The sequence below is a fragment of the Haliotis rubra genome, unplaced genomic scaffold (genome assembly GCF_003918875.1).
Source record: "Haliotis rubra isolate DU_JTF1 unplaced genomic scaffold, ASM391887v1 Scf63, whole genome shotgun sequence".
Lineage (NCBI taxonomy): Eukaryota > Metazoa > Mollusca > Gastropoda > Lepetellida > Haliotidae > Haliotis > Haliotis rubra.
In genome coordinates this window covers 2,196,863-2,213,360 of record NW_025767335.1, presented here as the reverse complement: position 1 = coordinate 2,213,360, position 16,498 = coordinate 2,196,863, and the positions used below count along the sequence as shown (strand labels likewise).

The following is a 16,498-nucleotide window of genomic DNA, read 5'->3' as shown; positions in this document are numbered from 1 at the left end:
AATGATCTTTCACCACACCTTTCGTTGATATATACGATTAACTTTAAAAAAAGTAGACTTTTTACCGACTTTCACAATTTGGTGTCATCCCTGAAACAGGTAATTTACACAATAACAGATCTCGCTCATGGGTTCATCCCTTCACACAGTTTGAAAAAGTTTGTAAACCACGGATGACATGCAGCCGATGGATGGATGGATGACAGCACCCATCACAATTCTGCCATCTATTATTGTCGGTGACACTACAGCAGATCTAAACATTGCCAAAATAACATAAAACTACAAAACCTTGAATTCGTTGTATTTTATTGGTGTTGTTGGCATTAAAATAAACCATTGAGCAATCAAATATATACTTTTTAACTAACACATGTACACTGTGTATCAGTATTGCCATCTGTAGATGGGCATTGCATATACATGTACCATTGCATTAGCTTAGAAAATACTGGAATGTGTAGAATTCATCCACTCTTACAAATCAAGGATTTGACTTCTGCTTCTTTAGTACACTGTGCTCATTGACCAGTTATAAAAGGATGACCGACCGATTGGATTCTCTGCCTTGATCCCTGCAGAAGAGTCACAAGCAGCTGCAGCTGCAGTTCCTTGCTGTAGTCATCCCCATGTAGCTGTCTACTGGTAAAAGTTAAGAAGCATCCTCTTTTATCACAACCATAAAACACAGCTCTCATGGCACCACACATCATGGGTCATTTGAATGGAGCCTTCCTCTGCGGTAAGCGTGAGAGTTTCGGGATATCTGAGCGGATCCTGTCCTGACCCTCATCTTTACAGACACGAACATCCTCCCCTTCCCTGTCTTCCCTCCCTGCACCCTCTGCTGCCCTGGCGTAAGGACTGGCTGTATCGTTAGAAATTCGAGTTAAGCTTCCTGACCTGCGAAGTTTGAGAGTTCTATTTGGCACATACAGTTGAGGTTTGTAGGAGGGTCTGTGGGGTGATGGTGTGGCATCACTTCTGTTCTTGAGGGGAGGCTTCCTGTGCACCCTGCCCTGCCTACTCTGGGGGGTTCTGCTAGACATTACCTCCCTCTCATCCACAGCTTCAGTCTTCTCATTTTCAAAGGAGTCGTCTTTCTCAGGAGAAGAGTCATGTTTCTCAATATTCAAGTCCGATTTACTTTTTTCGTATTCCAACATTTGAGCTAAGTTTTGGAGAAGCTCCACCACTTTCAATACCTATCCCTGGTTGGCTGTTTGAGTTGCTTGTACAGCTGACATCTTTCACATTTTCTTTCTCGTATTCAATGTCCTTGAGTAGCGTGCGGAGCTCCTCATCTAGCCTCTCCTGTTCCACCTTCAAGTCTTGTCTCTCCTGCACACCTCTCTCTCGCTTCCTCTGCTGTACCAGGACATGTTGGTCCAACATAGTCATGAATTCATCACCAAAAGCAGTAAGGGAAGAATTTTCTGAAGAACAATTAAAACAAAACCATCTTAGATATCTTAGCATCAAAACAATATTGTAAACAGTCTACAACCATATCAAAGTCATGTTTGTGATGTTCTCATTGCTGAAAAAAATACAAGGTCCAAAATATTGGTGAAGATTACTCAGATATATACCATCCTCAGGATAACTAGAAATGTACAAGTGGGAGATATATAAACACTTTCTGAGGTGTATCAGTTGATATTAATACAGCTGGAGATCTGGGCCTAATCACCACAACTATAGAGATATACATCAACACATGACCCATATATGAACACACTCAAATATATTCATTCAACCGAAAAGGAGACCGCCTCCGTGGTGTAGTGGTTAGAGCATCCGCCCGGAGAGCGGAAGGTCGCGGGTTCGATCCCAGACCGCGTCATACCAAAATATGTTAAAATATGGTACTTGTTGGTCCCTGCCTGGCGCTCGGCATTAATGGGTACAACAAGGACTGGTTGGCTCGGAGTCAGTATAATGTGTCTGAGTGGGGTACTCATGCTTCACTGCGGCATGGTATCTCAGTGGGCTAGCACTATAAAACCAGCTTAAGTCTGGGCTAGTACAAGCAGCTGCACATACACACACACACGCATGCACGTCATCATATGAGCGAAATATTCTCAAGCACGACGTTAAACCCAATTTCACCTCACCTCACCTCAACTAAAAAGGAGCACATACAAATTGTGCAGACATGTGGTGGCAAGTCCATGAAAGATTGAAATGCATGAATTGCCAAACAAACGTTTACATGGGCCCTTACTGAACACATTGGGTCTGGATATGAAAACTGCACACTTCTCATTCACATTCTGGGTATCTGTTCATGAAGGCAAATGCCTACTGATGAGTGCTGGGAAGATTTTGTAAGTGGAGTGCATGATTTTGAATTTGATGACAAGGAAGACTTCAATTTATATGAACAGTTAGATAAAGGTTTCAAGATCCTGTTAGTCATGTAGATGTGCAGAAATTTTCACTGGACAGTAGGGCTGACAACACAATATAAAGACAAGTGCAAAGTTGGTATTTGTAGCCGCAGTGAGCATTGAATGTTCAAGTGTAATATCAAGCCAGTGAACAGTTAAAACAAACTCAATGAAGCTGCAAGTCTGCACCCAAACATCCTGTATTTTGCATTCCGCATTTATCAATGGTAGGCAATTACTAAACAATCGATAGTCACACATACTATCCATACATCGATTGTTTTTCATTTCTACCATCGACTAATTACTATCGGAGACTCAACAATTGCAATCCATCGATAGTTCGATGTATCGTTACAGCCCTACTAAACATCATCTGGGTGGGATGACACGCTCTGAACCAAATCACCTAGTTTGGCAACCTGGGTATGCAGCTTTGTAAAATCAGCTTAACTCTGGGGGCTGATTCAAATCTTAAATCCATACTGGGGTTACAAGAATGAGATAGGTTTAACAAGGTGGCCTACTTTCATCTCTGATGCCCTTGGAGTGTAGAGCTAGTTTTCCAACTGCATCTGAAAACTGAAGAGATGAAAATACTTTATCATGAAAAAACATCAAGGTGAACTATTAACTTTGATATCATTAAACAAACAAACAATGTTCCTGTAACTCTGTATAAGGATAAGTACTGCAGTGCAAGGATAAATGAAGCTGAAGATAGAAGGATAAATAGCACTGTACAAGGATAAGTAACACTACAAAGATATGTACTACTGTACAAATGTAAGTCACACAGTGCAAGGATAAATGAAGCTGAAGAAATTTAAGTAAGATACTGTACAATGTAAGATGACTACCTACCAGCTCCTCGTTGTCCTTGAACACAGACAGGAAGGTCCTGAGAGCATCTTCATCTGTTGTTGACTTCAAGATGGTGTATGCTTCCAGCAGAGCTGAAAATGTTACATGAAATATGTACTTAATTAAGTTTTCTTTGACTGCGTCTCCACTTGCTGCTATGTATGTTAGCAGTAGCCTTCATGATAGTAAATGTATCATACGCACACAGAAGTAGGACTATTGTAGACCGTATACATGGGATACCTAACGTTATACTATATATTGCCCTATACCAAATGTAGCCTCTATAACAAACCTGCTATAAACTCAATATAGTCGTCTGCACCATACAACAGGTCTGTTATTGCGGTTGAATGGTGCATACGGCTATACAGAGTTTATAGCAGGTCTGTTATAGAGGCTACATTTAGTATAGGGCTATATTTAGTATAAAGTTAGTTATTACCCTAAAGATAAATTTGTCGGGTTCTGATTGGTTAATAGCCAAAGCATACAATGCCATGAAGGCGGATTTTCCAGGGCGTACGAACCGTTCCCCCAGTCAAATCTGCCATGTGACACACTACACGGGTTGTACTAATGACCTTGACCTTAGATGGAATGTGGCTGCCAAACGCCTGGTCGCTTTGAAATTTTAGAGTTGGCGTATACAATAATGAGTATAAACAGAGTAATAAAATTATTGTCATAATTTCGTATTTGTTTGTGTCAATAAATATATCTAAAAAATAATTTTTTTCTGTATTTCACTTGTCATTTAGCAAAACCTCAAATTCGATAATTTTTATCATAAACTAAGCCATCCCGAGTTATCTCCCTTTATGACAGTTCAGGAAAAATCCTGGCGAAACGTTTTGCGTCTCATTCTGCCGATGATTGAATGTTGTTGTTTAAAGATAAGCTAAACAAAAGATCTTAAGGGTAATAAATTCGTCACATGGTGTTTTGAAAGGGTGTACGGGACTGTTACACAGGGTTCCCACAGGCATGGCAGGCCAAAATTCCCTGACTTTTCCCTGACTAGTATAGATTTTCCCCTGACCATTTAAGTGTAAAAACTGGCCTCCTTCCTCCCTTTCAGTCAGTCCTAACCACCCTGTTAGATATTTCCTTCACACATATCATAAATACATACAATATTTGTTAATTTATTATATTAACCAAAACATTGATATTTGTGATGAAGAATATTTTCCTTGACTCTCCTGCCACAATGTTACATAATACTATTAGATACATTTGACTGTGACCATCAAATATATATTCTCAGGTGAAGTCAGTAATATATCATCTGAAAACTTTGTATTTTATATTAAAGGCTTTTGACAAAGAGCATAAATGTGAAACTAATGATTTAATTGAATTGTTTCATTCAAAGTCAGGAACAAATTTCTTCATTATCACAAAATGTTGTAATTATCAAAGGCGTATTTGGAAAGAATAAACATGCAAGATGTAACTTTACATTCACTACAACCATGACAGATTATGAACACCATTCTACCACTTTCAATTTTGTGAATAAACAGCATATGTCAGAACATAGGGCATATTATAAACCTATGCTGTACTTTAACAATGAAACTTATATGGGTATTTCTGGTCAAAATGGGCTTTCACAATTTGCAAGAAACCACCATAGCTATCATACTATTTATAATATTTTTGAACGGTATACAAATAAAAAGAGTGTTATAAATCTGAAATCACATGCTAAGAAGGCTCTTATCAAATTTATGTCACTTTCCCAGAATATTGGAATTTTAACCCGGAAAATATGTTTCATATTGTTTGATTCACAAATCCAACCGATTGTGCTTCATAGAAGAATATGTCTGTTATGTAACCCATCTGTAGAAGATGAAATTCACATTATGCTGATTTAAGAAAACAATACATGCCAAATAATTATCTGTAAAAATATCCTTCAAGTGACTTTGTTTCCATTCTATCCTCCAGAAATGAAAATGTAATATGTAATCTAGGGCTTTATGTAAAACATGCTGTTATGCTTAAAAGCAATCTCTTATCTGAACTGTAATTTATTTCATGAAATGTCTGTAACATGTGCTGCTTCTTTGACTTTGACTACTACCATACCTGATTAGCGACATTCTGAGTCTTATTTTTCCCTGACCAAAACCCCAAATTCCCTGACTATTCCCTGACTTTTGAAAACATATCAAAATTACCTGACTTTTTCCCTGACTTTCAGAGAAATGCCAAATTTCCCCTGACTTTTCCCCTGACCTGTGGGTGCCCTTCTGTAAGACAGGGATGGAAATAACTTTAAAATTGCTAGTGTACTCCGGTACAGTGGCACATGTAAAATCACTTGCCCTGATAATTTTTCCACTATACTGGCCGATTTTCTTGTAAACAACATAATTAACATTGGAGAGTCAAGTGGACACGGTACAGTATGACATACAAATTTGCTAGCCCGACAGAAAAACACACTGGACTGGGGTTGTGTGTAACAATAGTATCCCCATGGCTGTTATTTCCACAAGGTCATACCTGGTAAGACCCTTGTACATTCTGTATGCGTGTGTATACAGCCCAGTAACTAATAGTCAGCCCACTGTACAGCTGTAGTGTAAATACCCACTCAGACAGATTATAAATACCACAAGGTCATACCTAGTATATAGGTACATATGCACCACAAGGGCTGTCATAAATGATCAAACCGAGACAAAACCTAGGAGCATGGGGCTTTTCAATGCTACAACCTCTCTGAATGAAACTCACTTGAAGGAAATGGACTGTGATATTTACCTGTGAGAGGTTTCACTATTACTTCACTTGTAGATGTCTCAAACTCGCTGTAACTTTCTCTGAAAAGTATCAACACGAAATGAGTGAGTATGGTTTTATGCACCTTTAAGCAGTATTCCAGCAATATCACTGTGTGGGACTTCAGAAATGGGCTTCACACATTGGACCCATGTGGGGAAATTCGGAAATTGAACTCAGGTTTTTGTTATAACGAGCAAACACTCTACCCACAAGGCTAATCCACTGCTCCTGAACACAATCTTTTTTGTCTTGCTTGTCAAGTAGTTCCATAGCCAAAACTGTACAGATATGAGCACCTAATTTATTTTTTTGGCATTATATCGATTGATATTATGCACATTCATTGAGAGCGAGCTCTATGTCCACAATAAAATAAACACACAATGGCTTATGTCCCTTGCAATATGAGTGAGTGAGTGAGTGAGTTTAGTGAGAGTTTAGTTCAGTTTTACGCCGCAGTCAGCAATATTCCAGCTATATTCCAGCGGTATGTAAATAATCGAGTCTGGACCAGACAATCCAGTGATCAACAGCATGAGCATCGATCTGCGCAATCGGGAACCGATGACTTGTGTCAATCAGGTCAGCGAGCCTGACCACCGATCCCGTTAGTCGCCTCTTATGACAAGCATGGGTTACTGAAGATCAATATTCTAAACCAGATCTTCATGGGTCCCTTGCAATATGACATCACGGGTGCCAACTGATAAATGAATGATGTCATTAGACCTTATTAAAGTACTGTGGGAAATAGAAAATAACTGTTTTAAGGCTGTTACTCTGTATTTACACAGATTGCAAATAGCATATGTCAAAATAACTCACAGTATATAGTGTCAAGCACTTATATTAACTAATTTCAAAATTTGCTTCAAGAAAGAAAAAACATGTATTATCGTGTAAACTTCCACTTTAACCATTTAAGCATGAAAGAGGGTGGGTAGACTTATTATATCTGATTGTCTTGTCAATCCTACACTCACATTGATTTGATACTGCAGTAAACATTAGCTGCACAGATGTAGTGAGTACTATCACTGACAAGAGAATGTACCTGTCAGTAACAGCAAAGGGTGGTGTACTCCCAAACTATGCCTTAAGCTGTTCCTTTGCACAAGTCAATATTCCAGCTGTAATTATGACCAGTAAGTAATACAGTCTGGACCAGACAAACCGGTGACTGAGTCACATCTCTAGAGCTGAGGTACAATGGCATCCAGATCAAGGCAACAGGACACCACAACCAAATCCATTAAGTCACTTCTAACAACATGCCAACTTTTAGCCTAGGTCTACATACCTAACAGCATCCAGGAGAGAATGGGTATACTCCAGCTGCAGATCATAGACAGATTGATGGAACTTCACTTCCTCTCTCAAAGCCTTCAGCTGGAAAATATATCTGCATCAGCAGAAAGAAACAACAAGGACAGCTCCAGAACATAGCTTGTTACAGTTGATTTCGGGAAGTAGGTATGACTAAGGGGTAAAGTTACTAACACAATGTAGTGTTGTCCTGTGTGCTCATTTCAGGAAGTATGTAGGACTACTCCTGAGGGTCAAGGAATACTTGAACTAACACAATGCAGATGTCATAATACTATCAAGTCATGTTATAAGATTCGAACCAGGGAACTTGTGGGCTAAGGTTGGACACTTTGTCCATCTAACCAAAGACGTTACATCAATAAACAAGTGATGATGTCTTTTGTGGGATGTCATTTGTGTGATAACACCACTCCCTGCTACATTCTCCCATGTCAAGACAAGGTAGGTATTGCAACCTACTTGATGAAATTTGATAAGAATGAGCTCACTTGGAGCCATGCACTGCTACAACAAGATGAAGTGAGGGCACATCAGCTTACAGTTATCCTTCAACACTTTGATCATTTAATGAAAGTATTCTGCAAGAACAGGTAAATGAAAGTTGATGGAACAGTTGGGACTTCAAGAAAGAGCATGTTTTAAATCCTTGAAGTGTTTTGTTGTGAAGAAGATGCTCTGTAGATGATGTGTACATACCTCTCTGTCCTGGATGTGGTGTCGGTAGTTGCACACTTTGAGAAGTTTGTCCACCAAATGGTGTACTGTCTGTGACTTGCCACGTGGCAGGGATGGGAGATAGGACAGGAACTCATCAGCGCTCACATCCTTCATGACTGGTCGCTTCAGAACTGGCTGAAAGAGACAGAGATGCTATTGTGGTCAAACAGCTCTGAGGACCTACAGCGTCAGGTGAGATAGATTATAAACAAGAGTCATCAGAAGATGACAAATCCCCCCGGCCCTCATAAATTTGAAAGAACAAATCATCTGACAGTTACTTAACGTCCAACTTGATTTTCTTGGACTAAGTCCAAATAGTTTCCATGGAAATCATGAAAAATATAAATGCCATAAATCTGCAAATAGCAAAAGGCACGACTTCAAGATCTGTTTGATAAATATGTCAAGTCCTGTAGAAAGATATTGGAAATTTTAATATTAATTGTATATTTATATACTTATCCTATCTCACGATTTGCACTTCTCTCTCTCTTTAGCTTCGACGCTTGAGTGGAACAAATGAGAACTTTTCCTGTAGGCCTCTCTTGTCCATACACTCCCAAGGCTACTCTCTTTATAGGACAGGTCCCTAGTCCCCGGCTAAGCGTGCAGCACGTTCCCCTGTCTACCCACATGACTACCTCAGAGTGATCATTCTCTTCTTGGAGCCAATGACAGTTATACATAACCGTCGTAATCTGAGTAGAGGGGAGGCTGGGTGGGCATCCATCGTGTGAGATAGGATAAGTTTATAAATATACAATTTATATTTAAATTCCAAATTTTAAACTTATCCTATCTCACGATTTTGCACTTATCCCACGGTTCTCCCTGAACCCCTTGGTTTGCTAGGCATCATCAGCTCCCAAGGAGTGGGTGCTCCTGAGCAATGTGGTGTTCGGCCCCAGGATCCGACAAGCACAGTACCTATACTAGTGATGGGTTCTCCTGAACCTCTTGGCGTACTAGGAATCATCGCTCCCAAGGAGTGGGTGCTCCTGAGCAATGTGGTGTTCGTCAAAGAGGATCCTGACTAGCATAGTACCTATACTACTGATGTAGTGATGGGTTCTACTGAACCTCTTGGCGTACTAGGCAACATCGCTCCCAAGGAGTGTGTGCTCCTGAACAATGTGGTGTTCAGCCACAGGATCCGACTGGCATAATACCTATACTAGTGATGGATTCTCCTGAACCTCTTGGCGTACTAGGCATCATCGCTCCCAGGGACTAGGTGCTCCTGAGCAATGTGGTGTTTGGCCGCAACCCTTGCATATGCAAGAAAATGTAACTAGCCATGTAACCTTGCTTCACCATGATTTATCAGAGTACCCCGTAATTACAACTAGTAATCGGGCCCGTACCTGCTTTGAGACTGCCCCCGAGACCCCATCACGAAGAGGGGAAAAGGAAACTGAATCGGAAAAACTCACAAGTTTAATGTTCAGTACCAAAACAACACCACATGACTTCCACTACTTACCACAGTTAGGTCACAACGGTGTGCTAAGGTACTTAGGAGCTAGAACGCTACGAAATCCATAAGGAAATCGGGAAGGACTCACTACACTGACATGATTGCTCCGTGGAGTAGAGGTCAGCAAGCGAGATTGTCTAACACTTCTAAATACGTAGGAAGCAACGACAAGGTTGGTCAATAACTACCAAGGGATAGTCTGAACCAATTGACTTACTAAGCACAAGTGCTCCCAGGGACCGGGATTCCCGAGCAATGTGGTGTTCAGTCACTACCTTCACGAAAGTGAAAGGACGCAGCTTAGCGAATGTAATCAGTCGCATTAACACAATTTCCAAGGTACCCCTGTAATAAAAGTCTAACGATTAGAATCGGGCCAGCCCCTGCTTCGAAACAACCCCCACAGACACCATCCCGTGGAGGGTGAAAGGGTAATTGAATCGGAAAACTCACAATTTTAATGTTCAGTACAACATCATCCTATGACTTCCACCACAGTAAGATCACATAGATGTGTAGAGGTACTTAGGAGCATGAATGCTACGGAGTGTAACACTTCGGGAATGACTCACTTCACTGATGTAATTACTCCATAGAGCAGACGACAGTAAGTGAGGTGGTGACTCTCCAGAGTCTCAAATTATATTGAGAGGAGCAATCTAAGTCCCGGGAGAATCGAAGACACAAATCAGAAATAAAATTCAGCATTTTATTCAGATTGTACACAAAGCAGAAACGATCGCAACTGGTGATCACCTGCGCTGAAGCTGATGGTTGTACCGAGTGGCTAACAGGTCTACATCTGGTCATGACAACAGGTAGATCATCGATTGGAATATCAGGGGCAGTATTTTTCTTCACTCCGCAAGGTGGCGGGGTGTGCAGGACATCGGCATGACATTCTTCATCCCGGGAATGTGTCGGGCTTTGGCCACTATGTTTAGTGAATCCATCAGATGATAAATTTGAAACATCAACTGAAGCAAAACTGCTGATCCTGTCCACCCCTGAGAGTTTATGTACCAAACTACCATCGAATTATCTGCTTGAATCAGTATATGAGAGGACCGTGAACTGTTCAACTGCCCAATACCGATGACGCTAGGCGATGGAAATGACAGTGCTGAATTCCAATTCGTTGATATGAAGGGCCCTTTCTCCTGATGACCACTGCTAGGCCACTTGATGGAGAAAGTGGCGCCCCCAGCCATCTGAGAGAAGCACCATAGAGACTCCACCCTAAATGCAAACATTTCACTCTGGATTCAGCCACCATCGACTCAAATGCACTGAAATGTAGTTGTACAGGAAGATGAATCAACTCCCTGGGTTTGTAATCAAGTCCTGGATGTATGGGCACAGAAACATCCGGAGAGGGCTGAAGCTGCAGCTGGCCCTGTAAGTCAGCGCAATTACAGTGCCGACGTTCAACCACCCTAGTAACTTCTGCCACTGGCAAAAAGTTGTGGGTTAGACCAGCTGTCTAGGGGTCCAAGACAAGTCTGCAAGGGCACTTCATAGTCACTCAAATCATCAAAATTCCGGTAAACAAACAGTAGTCCGCCATTTGCAACCGTTACACATGGTGCAATAGTGACAAAAAAACGGACATCACGGTCTTCGGTTAACCGGGCGAGTCGCAACCGATAAATTCCGGGCTAAGCGATGCTGGCTACTTGACAAAACATCACTGCTGGTACCATGCGCAAAAACTTGACCCATCTGTTATCTGTCCAGAAACTTGCTTATCATGTAAAACAAAGGGAGCTGAAGATGACGAACCATCTGCAATAATTGCACCCAGCGATACACAAACATGCTGTTACGTGTAGTCTGTAGTAACAAGACTCAGTGAAGTGTCGTAAAGTATTCCTGGCTAGCAAGCTTATCTGGTAAGAACTGATATCTACACCGAATGGTAGATTCGTTGAACCGAATCATTCATCAAAGGTGAAGATCGGATGGTAGATTAAATCTGTAATGAGATGAGCCCTGGTCACGGAGGACTCTTGAGAACTGGGATCGTCAGACCGACAAGTGCCGAGCGTGATATGTCTAGATGACTGCGCTACTGAAATCAAATGTAAATTGATTCGGCATGGTGAAGAACATAGCTACTACCTCTGTTCAACCAGCCGAAAAAGGGGGTACCAGGTGGGATAAGTTATGTGACTAAAAACATTAATCGCCTTACAAGCTGTAAGGTAAACCTGATAAACAAATCAAATTGTTGTGCTTAGAGCTTGCCACTCCGTAATGAGGAATTCAGCGCCTCACAGATGCCCTGAAAACTAGGATCATGTTGAAAACTAGCAGAGTTCGACAAATTTGGCCGTATCTAGATGCAAGTTCACGAACCTCGTTGAGGATGTAGAAAACCAGTTTACAAGTCCCCGATCCTTCATGTTGAATGTAATCAATAGGCATCCCAGACACATTTGGCATAGGCTCTGATAGGCTGGTAAGATGACCGTGTTGGAAATAACACGAGTGGTCAATCGCCCAATTCGTGAATCAGCTCAATTGCTGGCAAGGTCCGAGGAACGGATTATTGACGAATGCTGACAGTTCGATGAATGCTGGCAATTCAGTGATCTTGAACGGCCAAGTGAACTGGTTCGGCGATAGTAAGCAGTTCGGCCTGGTGAAACAGTACGAGTCGGGCTGGTAAATTGGTTCTGGGTGGTGGGCCGGAACGTTAATGTGATCTGGATCGGTGTTGTGATCTGGATTGTGACTGTAATCTGGATCGGTTCGGTAATCCGAAACGTTTAAATGATCTCAGCTGATGGAGAGATCTAGAACGATCAGATGAACCGGTGAAGCAAGGTGAAATGTTCCGGCCGAGGTGAATTGGTTCAACGAGGTGAATCGTTTCGGTGAAGAGAGCCGTTATGGCGAGGCGAACCGTTTCGGTGCTGTGAATCGAAACCACCCGATCCCGTTAATTAGCCTCGATGACTTATCACCGTTTCGGCGATAAGAAACAGTCTTATTTATGGCAAATTGAGTCGATGTAATCCAATACGCCGGGGCGAAACAGTTCGGTCTGGTGAATCCATTCGGTGTGGTTTATCGGTTTGGCGATTTGACGATGTAGATTGGCGGTGCGAGTCAGCTGGCAACACAGAGTGGTTCAATGAGGCGGAACGACGAGTAGACATCTGATGATGCGCCAATAAGATCATCACCTTCCGACATTGGAATCTCCGGACAACGAGCAGTTAATACTGGTCGTTGAAAGCGTGGGTTTTGTCAGGTGATCAACTGTTGAAGTGTGACAAGCTCTTTCTGCCAGCCAACGGGAGCAAGCATGTCTATATGCTCTAAAAACGTCCTTGATAAGGGAGCACATTCCCGACAACATTTGCTCCAGGAACACAGGTCAATACAACCCACACATGACAGGTGGGGATCCGAGGAAGAAAATATTGTTACAGTGTGCGCAAAATTACGCTACTTAGAGTCAACTACCCATGATATATTTCTCATGTTAACTTGTAAGAAAAGCTGAGAACTCTCACAATACGTCCACACAGTGGTGCGACAAGAAGAAGAATGATCACTCTGAGGTAGTCACGTGGGTAGACAGGGGAACAGGCTGCACGCTGAGCCGGGGACTAGGGACCTGTCCTATAAAGAAAGCAGCCTTGGGAACACGGGCGTATGGACAAGAGAGGCCTACAGGAAAAGTTCTCATTCGTTCCACTCAGCATCGAAGCAAGAGAGAGAAGTGCAAATCGCGAGATAGGATAAATTTAAAAATTTGAATGGTTTTCAAGTTGTGATCTGGAACGAAACCCAACCCCTCCCTTTTGAGACTAAGTTCAAATTGTTTCCATGGAAACCGAGAAAAAAATAAGATAAAAATCTGCAAATAGCAAAAGGCACCACTTTAGCTTCTGTTGGATATATCTACCAAGTCTTGAAGAAAAACCCTCCCCGCTTTTGTCCTGAAAGTTTATTAAATGACCATTGAAACTCTCGTGAAAACTGGTGAAAATGAACTGTGCATCCCCACTTTCTCAAAAAGCTGTATCCGCCCCCTGTTTACAGATCCTAACACAGAGCTATTGATTTGTAATTTGAAATCATATAGTAGAGATTTCATTGTGAAAGACTCTGCTCATAAATGAAGGAACATGTTTGCTTCTTCTAACATTCTTACCCAGGGTGCACTTGGGAAAAGCAGTGACAGGGTCAACAGGTCATCAGCACAGTCCTTCATCATTGCACATGATCGGAGCACCTGTGTATTGAGTCGCTCCTTTATTGCTGAGGTCATGTGACTTGAACACATCCTCTCACCAGTCAGTTTGTCGTCGGAGATCAGATGATGCATGCGGATCAGTTCCTTGTACAGGCTGCTTAACTTAGCCTCCAGCTGGGACTGCAATAAAACCAGACCCAGTAAACAAATGCCACAAAACCAGTAAACACACAGCCACATCCTATAACAAATGACACTACAACAGAGAACTACAACCAGTAAACACATAACAGCAAACTGTAAACACAGAACTGCAACCAGTAAACACAGAACTGCAATAAACACATAACTGCATCCTGAAAACACAGAACATCCAATAAACACAGAACTGCAACCAGTAAACACATAACTGCAACCAGTAAACACAGAACATCCAATAAACACATAACTGCAACCAGTAAACACAGAACATCCAATAAACACATAACTGCAATCAGTAAACACAGAACAACATGCAATAAACACAAAACTGCAATCAGTAAACAGAACTACAACCAGTAAACACATAACTGCAACCAGTAAACACAGAACATCCAATAAACACAAAACTGCAATCAGTAAACAGAGAACTACAACCAGTAAACACATAACTGCAACCAGTAAACACAGAACATCCAATAAACACAACTGCAATCAGTAAACACAAAAACATCATCAAATAAACACAAAACTGCAATCAGTAAACAGAACTACAAAACCAGTAAAACACATAACTGCAACTGCAACCAGCACACAGAACATCCAATAAACACAAAACTGCAACTACAACCAGTAATCACATAACTGCAACCAGTAAACACAGAACATCCAATAAACACAAAACTGCAATCAGTAAACAGAACTGCAACCAGTAAACACAGTAAACACATAACTGCAACCAGTAAACACAGATATGCAATAAACACATAACTGCAATCAGTAAACAGAGAACTACAACCAGTAAACATCATAACTGCAAACACACATAACTGCAACCAGTCAATACAGAACATCCAATAAACACAAACTGCAACCAGTAAACACATAACTGCATCTGAAAACACAAAACAACCAGTGCAATCAGTAAACACATAACTGCAACCAGTAAACACAGAACATCAAATAAACACAAAACTGCAATCAGTAAACAGAACTGCAACCAGTAAACACATAACTGCAATCAGTAAACACATAACTGCAACCAATACACACAGAACATCCAATAAACACATAACTGCAATCAGTAAATAAACACAAAACAACCAGTAAACACAGAACATCAAATAAACACAAAACTGCAATCAGTAAACAGAACTACAACCAGTAAACACATAACTGCAACTAGTAAACACAGAACATCCAATAACTGCAAAAACTGCAATCAGTAAACAGAACATCCAGTAAACACAGAACATAACTGCAATCAGTAAACACAAAACATCCAATAAACACATAACTGCAATCAGTAAACACAAACAGAACATCAAATGCAATCAGTAACACAGAACTTCAAAGTAAACACAAAACTGCAACCAGTAAACAGAACTAGAACATCACAAACTAAACACACAAACTGCAATCAGTAAACACAGAAGAACTACAACCAGTAAACACAGAACATCCAATAAACACATAACTGCAATCAGTAAACAGAGAACATCCACAACCAGTAAACACAGAACTGCAACCAGTAAACACAGAACACAGAACACAGAACATAAATAAACAGAACTGCAACCAGTAAACACAGAACATAAAAAACAGAACTGCAAACAGTAAAAACAGAACTGCAACCAGTAAACACAGAACATAAAAAAACATAGAACTGCAACCAGTAAACACAGAACATCTAATAAACACATAACTGCAACCAGTAAACACAGAACAACATCCAATAAACACATAACTGCATCCTGAAAACACAAAACATCCAATAAACACAGAACTGCATCCAGTTTAAGCAGAACACATCCTTAAACCAGAAACAATCAACACATTTTACACAGCCACATCTAGCAAACACATGACACAACCAGTCAACACAACATACAACAGCATACAAACACCAAAACTACAGTCAAGGTTCAGATCATGCTTTAAGAGACATACCACTCGTTTGAGATTGAGGTGCTCCAGTTTGCCTGATGCCACATCCAGCAGAGTATAGTCCTTCTGGAGACCAGGACGAAGGAAGTCATTTATCAGTAGAAGCGGCTTCGACAAATGCTCCTGGGAAGAATTCTGAAATACAAAATGGTTTGATATCAAGTACAATGTTGTTTTTGTTATCCATCATTGTCCAATTTGTGGGAGAATCAAGGTCACTCACAGTGCCTGGGTATCAGTGGGACAGGGGCTGTATCAATACCAATCTTCAGAATCACAGTAAACATACCTGACTGACCAAACATTTCTCTTCTCATGTCTAGTAGGACTGACTAGATAAGTAAGGAATTGGAAATTTTAATATAAATTGTATATTTATATACTTGTCCTATCTCACGACTTGCACCTCTCTCTTGCTTCGACATTTAGTGGAACGACTGTAAACTTTTTTCCATAGGCATCCTTGTCCATTCGCCCATGCACTCCATGCTGCTCTCCTTAATTAGCTTCCTAGTTCCTAATGAAACTTGCAGCATGCTCCACTAATTGCCCACG

At 41.0% G+C, this 16,498-nt stretch overlaps 1 protein-coding gene across 1 annotated transcript in view; it reads right to left on the bottom strand.

Moving 5' to 3' along the window:
* Positions 1-292: 292 nt before the first annotated feature.
* LOC124256476 overlaps positions 293-16,498 on the bottom strand; it is a 32,829-nt gene continuing 16,623 nt past the window's right edge. Inside the window, 9 exon segments of the mRNA XM_046690465.1 lie at positions 293-1,138; positions 1,140-1,436; positions 2,924-2,978; positions 3,261-3,352; positions 6,042-6,100; positions 7,363-7,451; positions 8,088-8,243; positions 13,757-13,978; positions 15,947-16,078. Coding sequence (XP_046546421.1) covers positions 717-1,138; positions 1,140-1,436; positions 2,924-2,978; positions 3,261-3,352; positions 6,042-6,100; positions 7,363-7,451; positions 8,088-8,243; positions 13,757-13,978; positions 15,947-16,078 — 1,524 coding nt within the window. The 3' untranslated portion in view covers positions 293-716.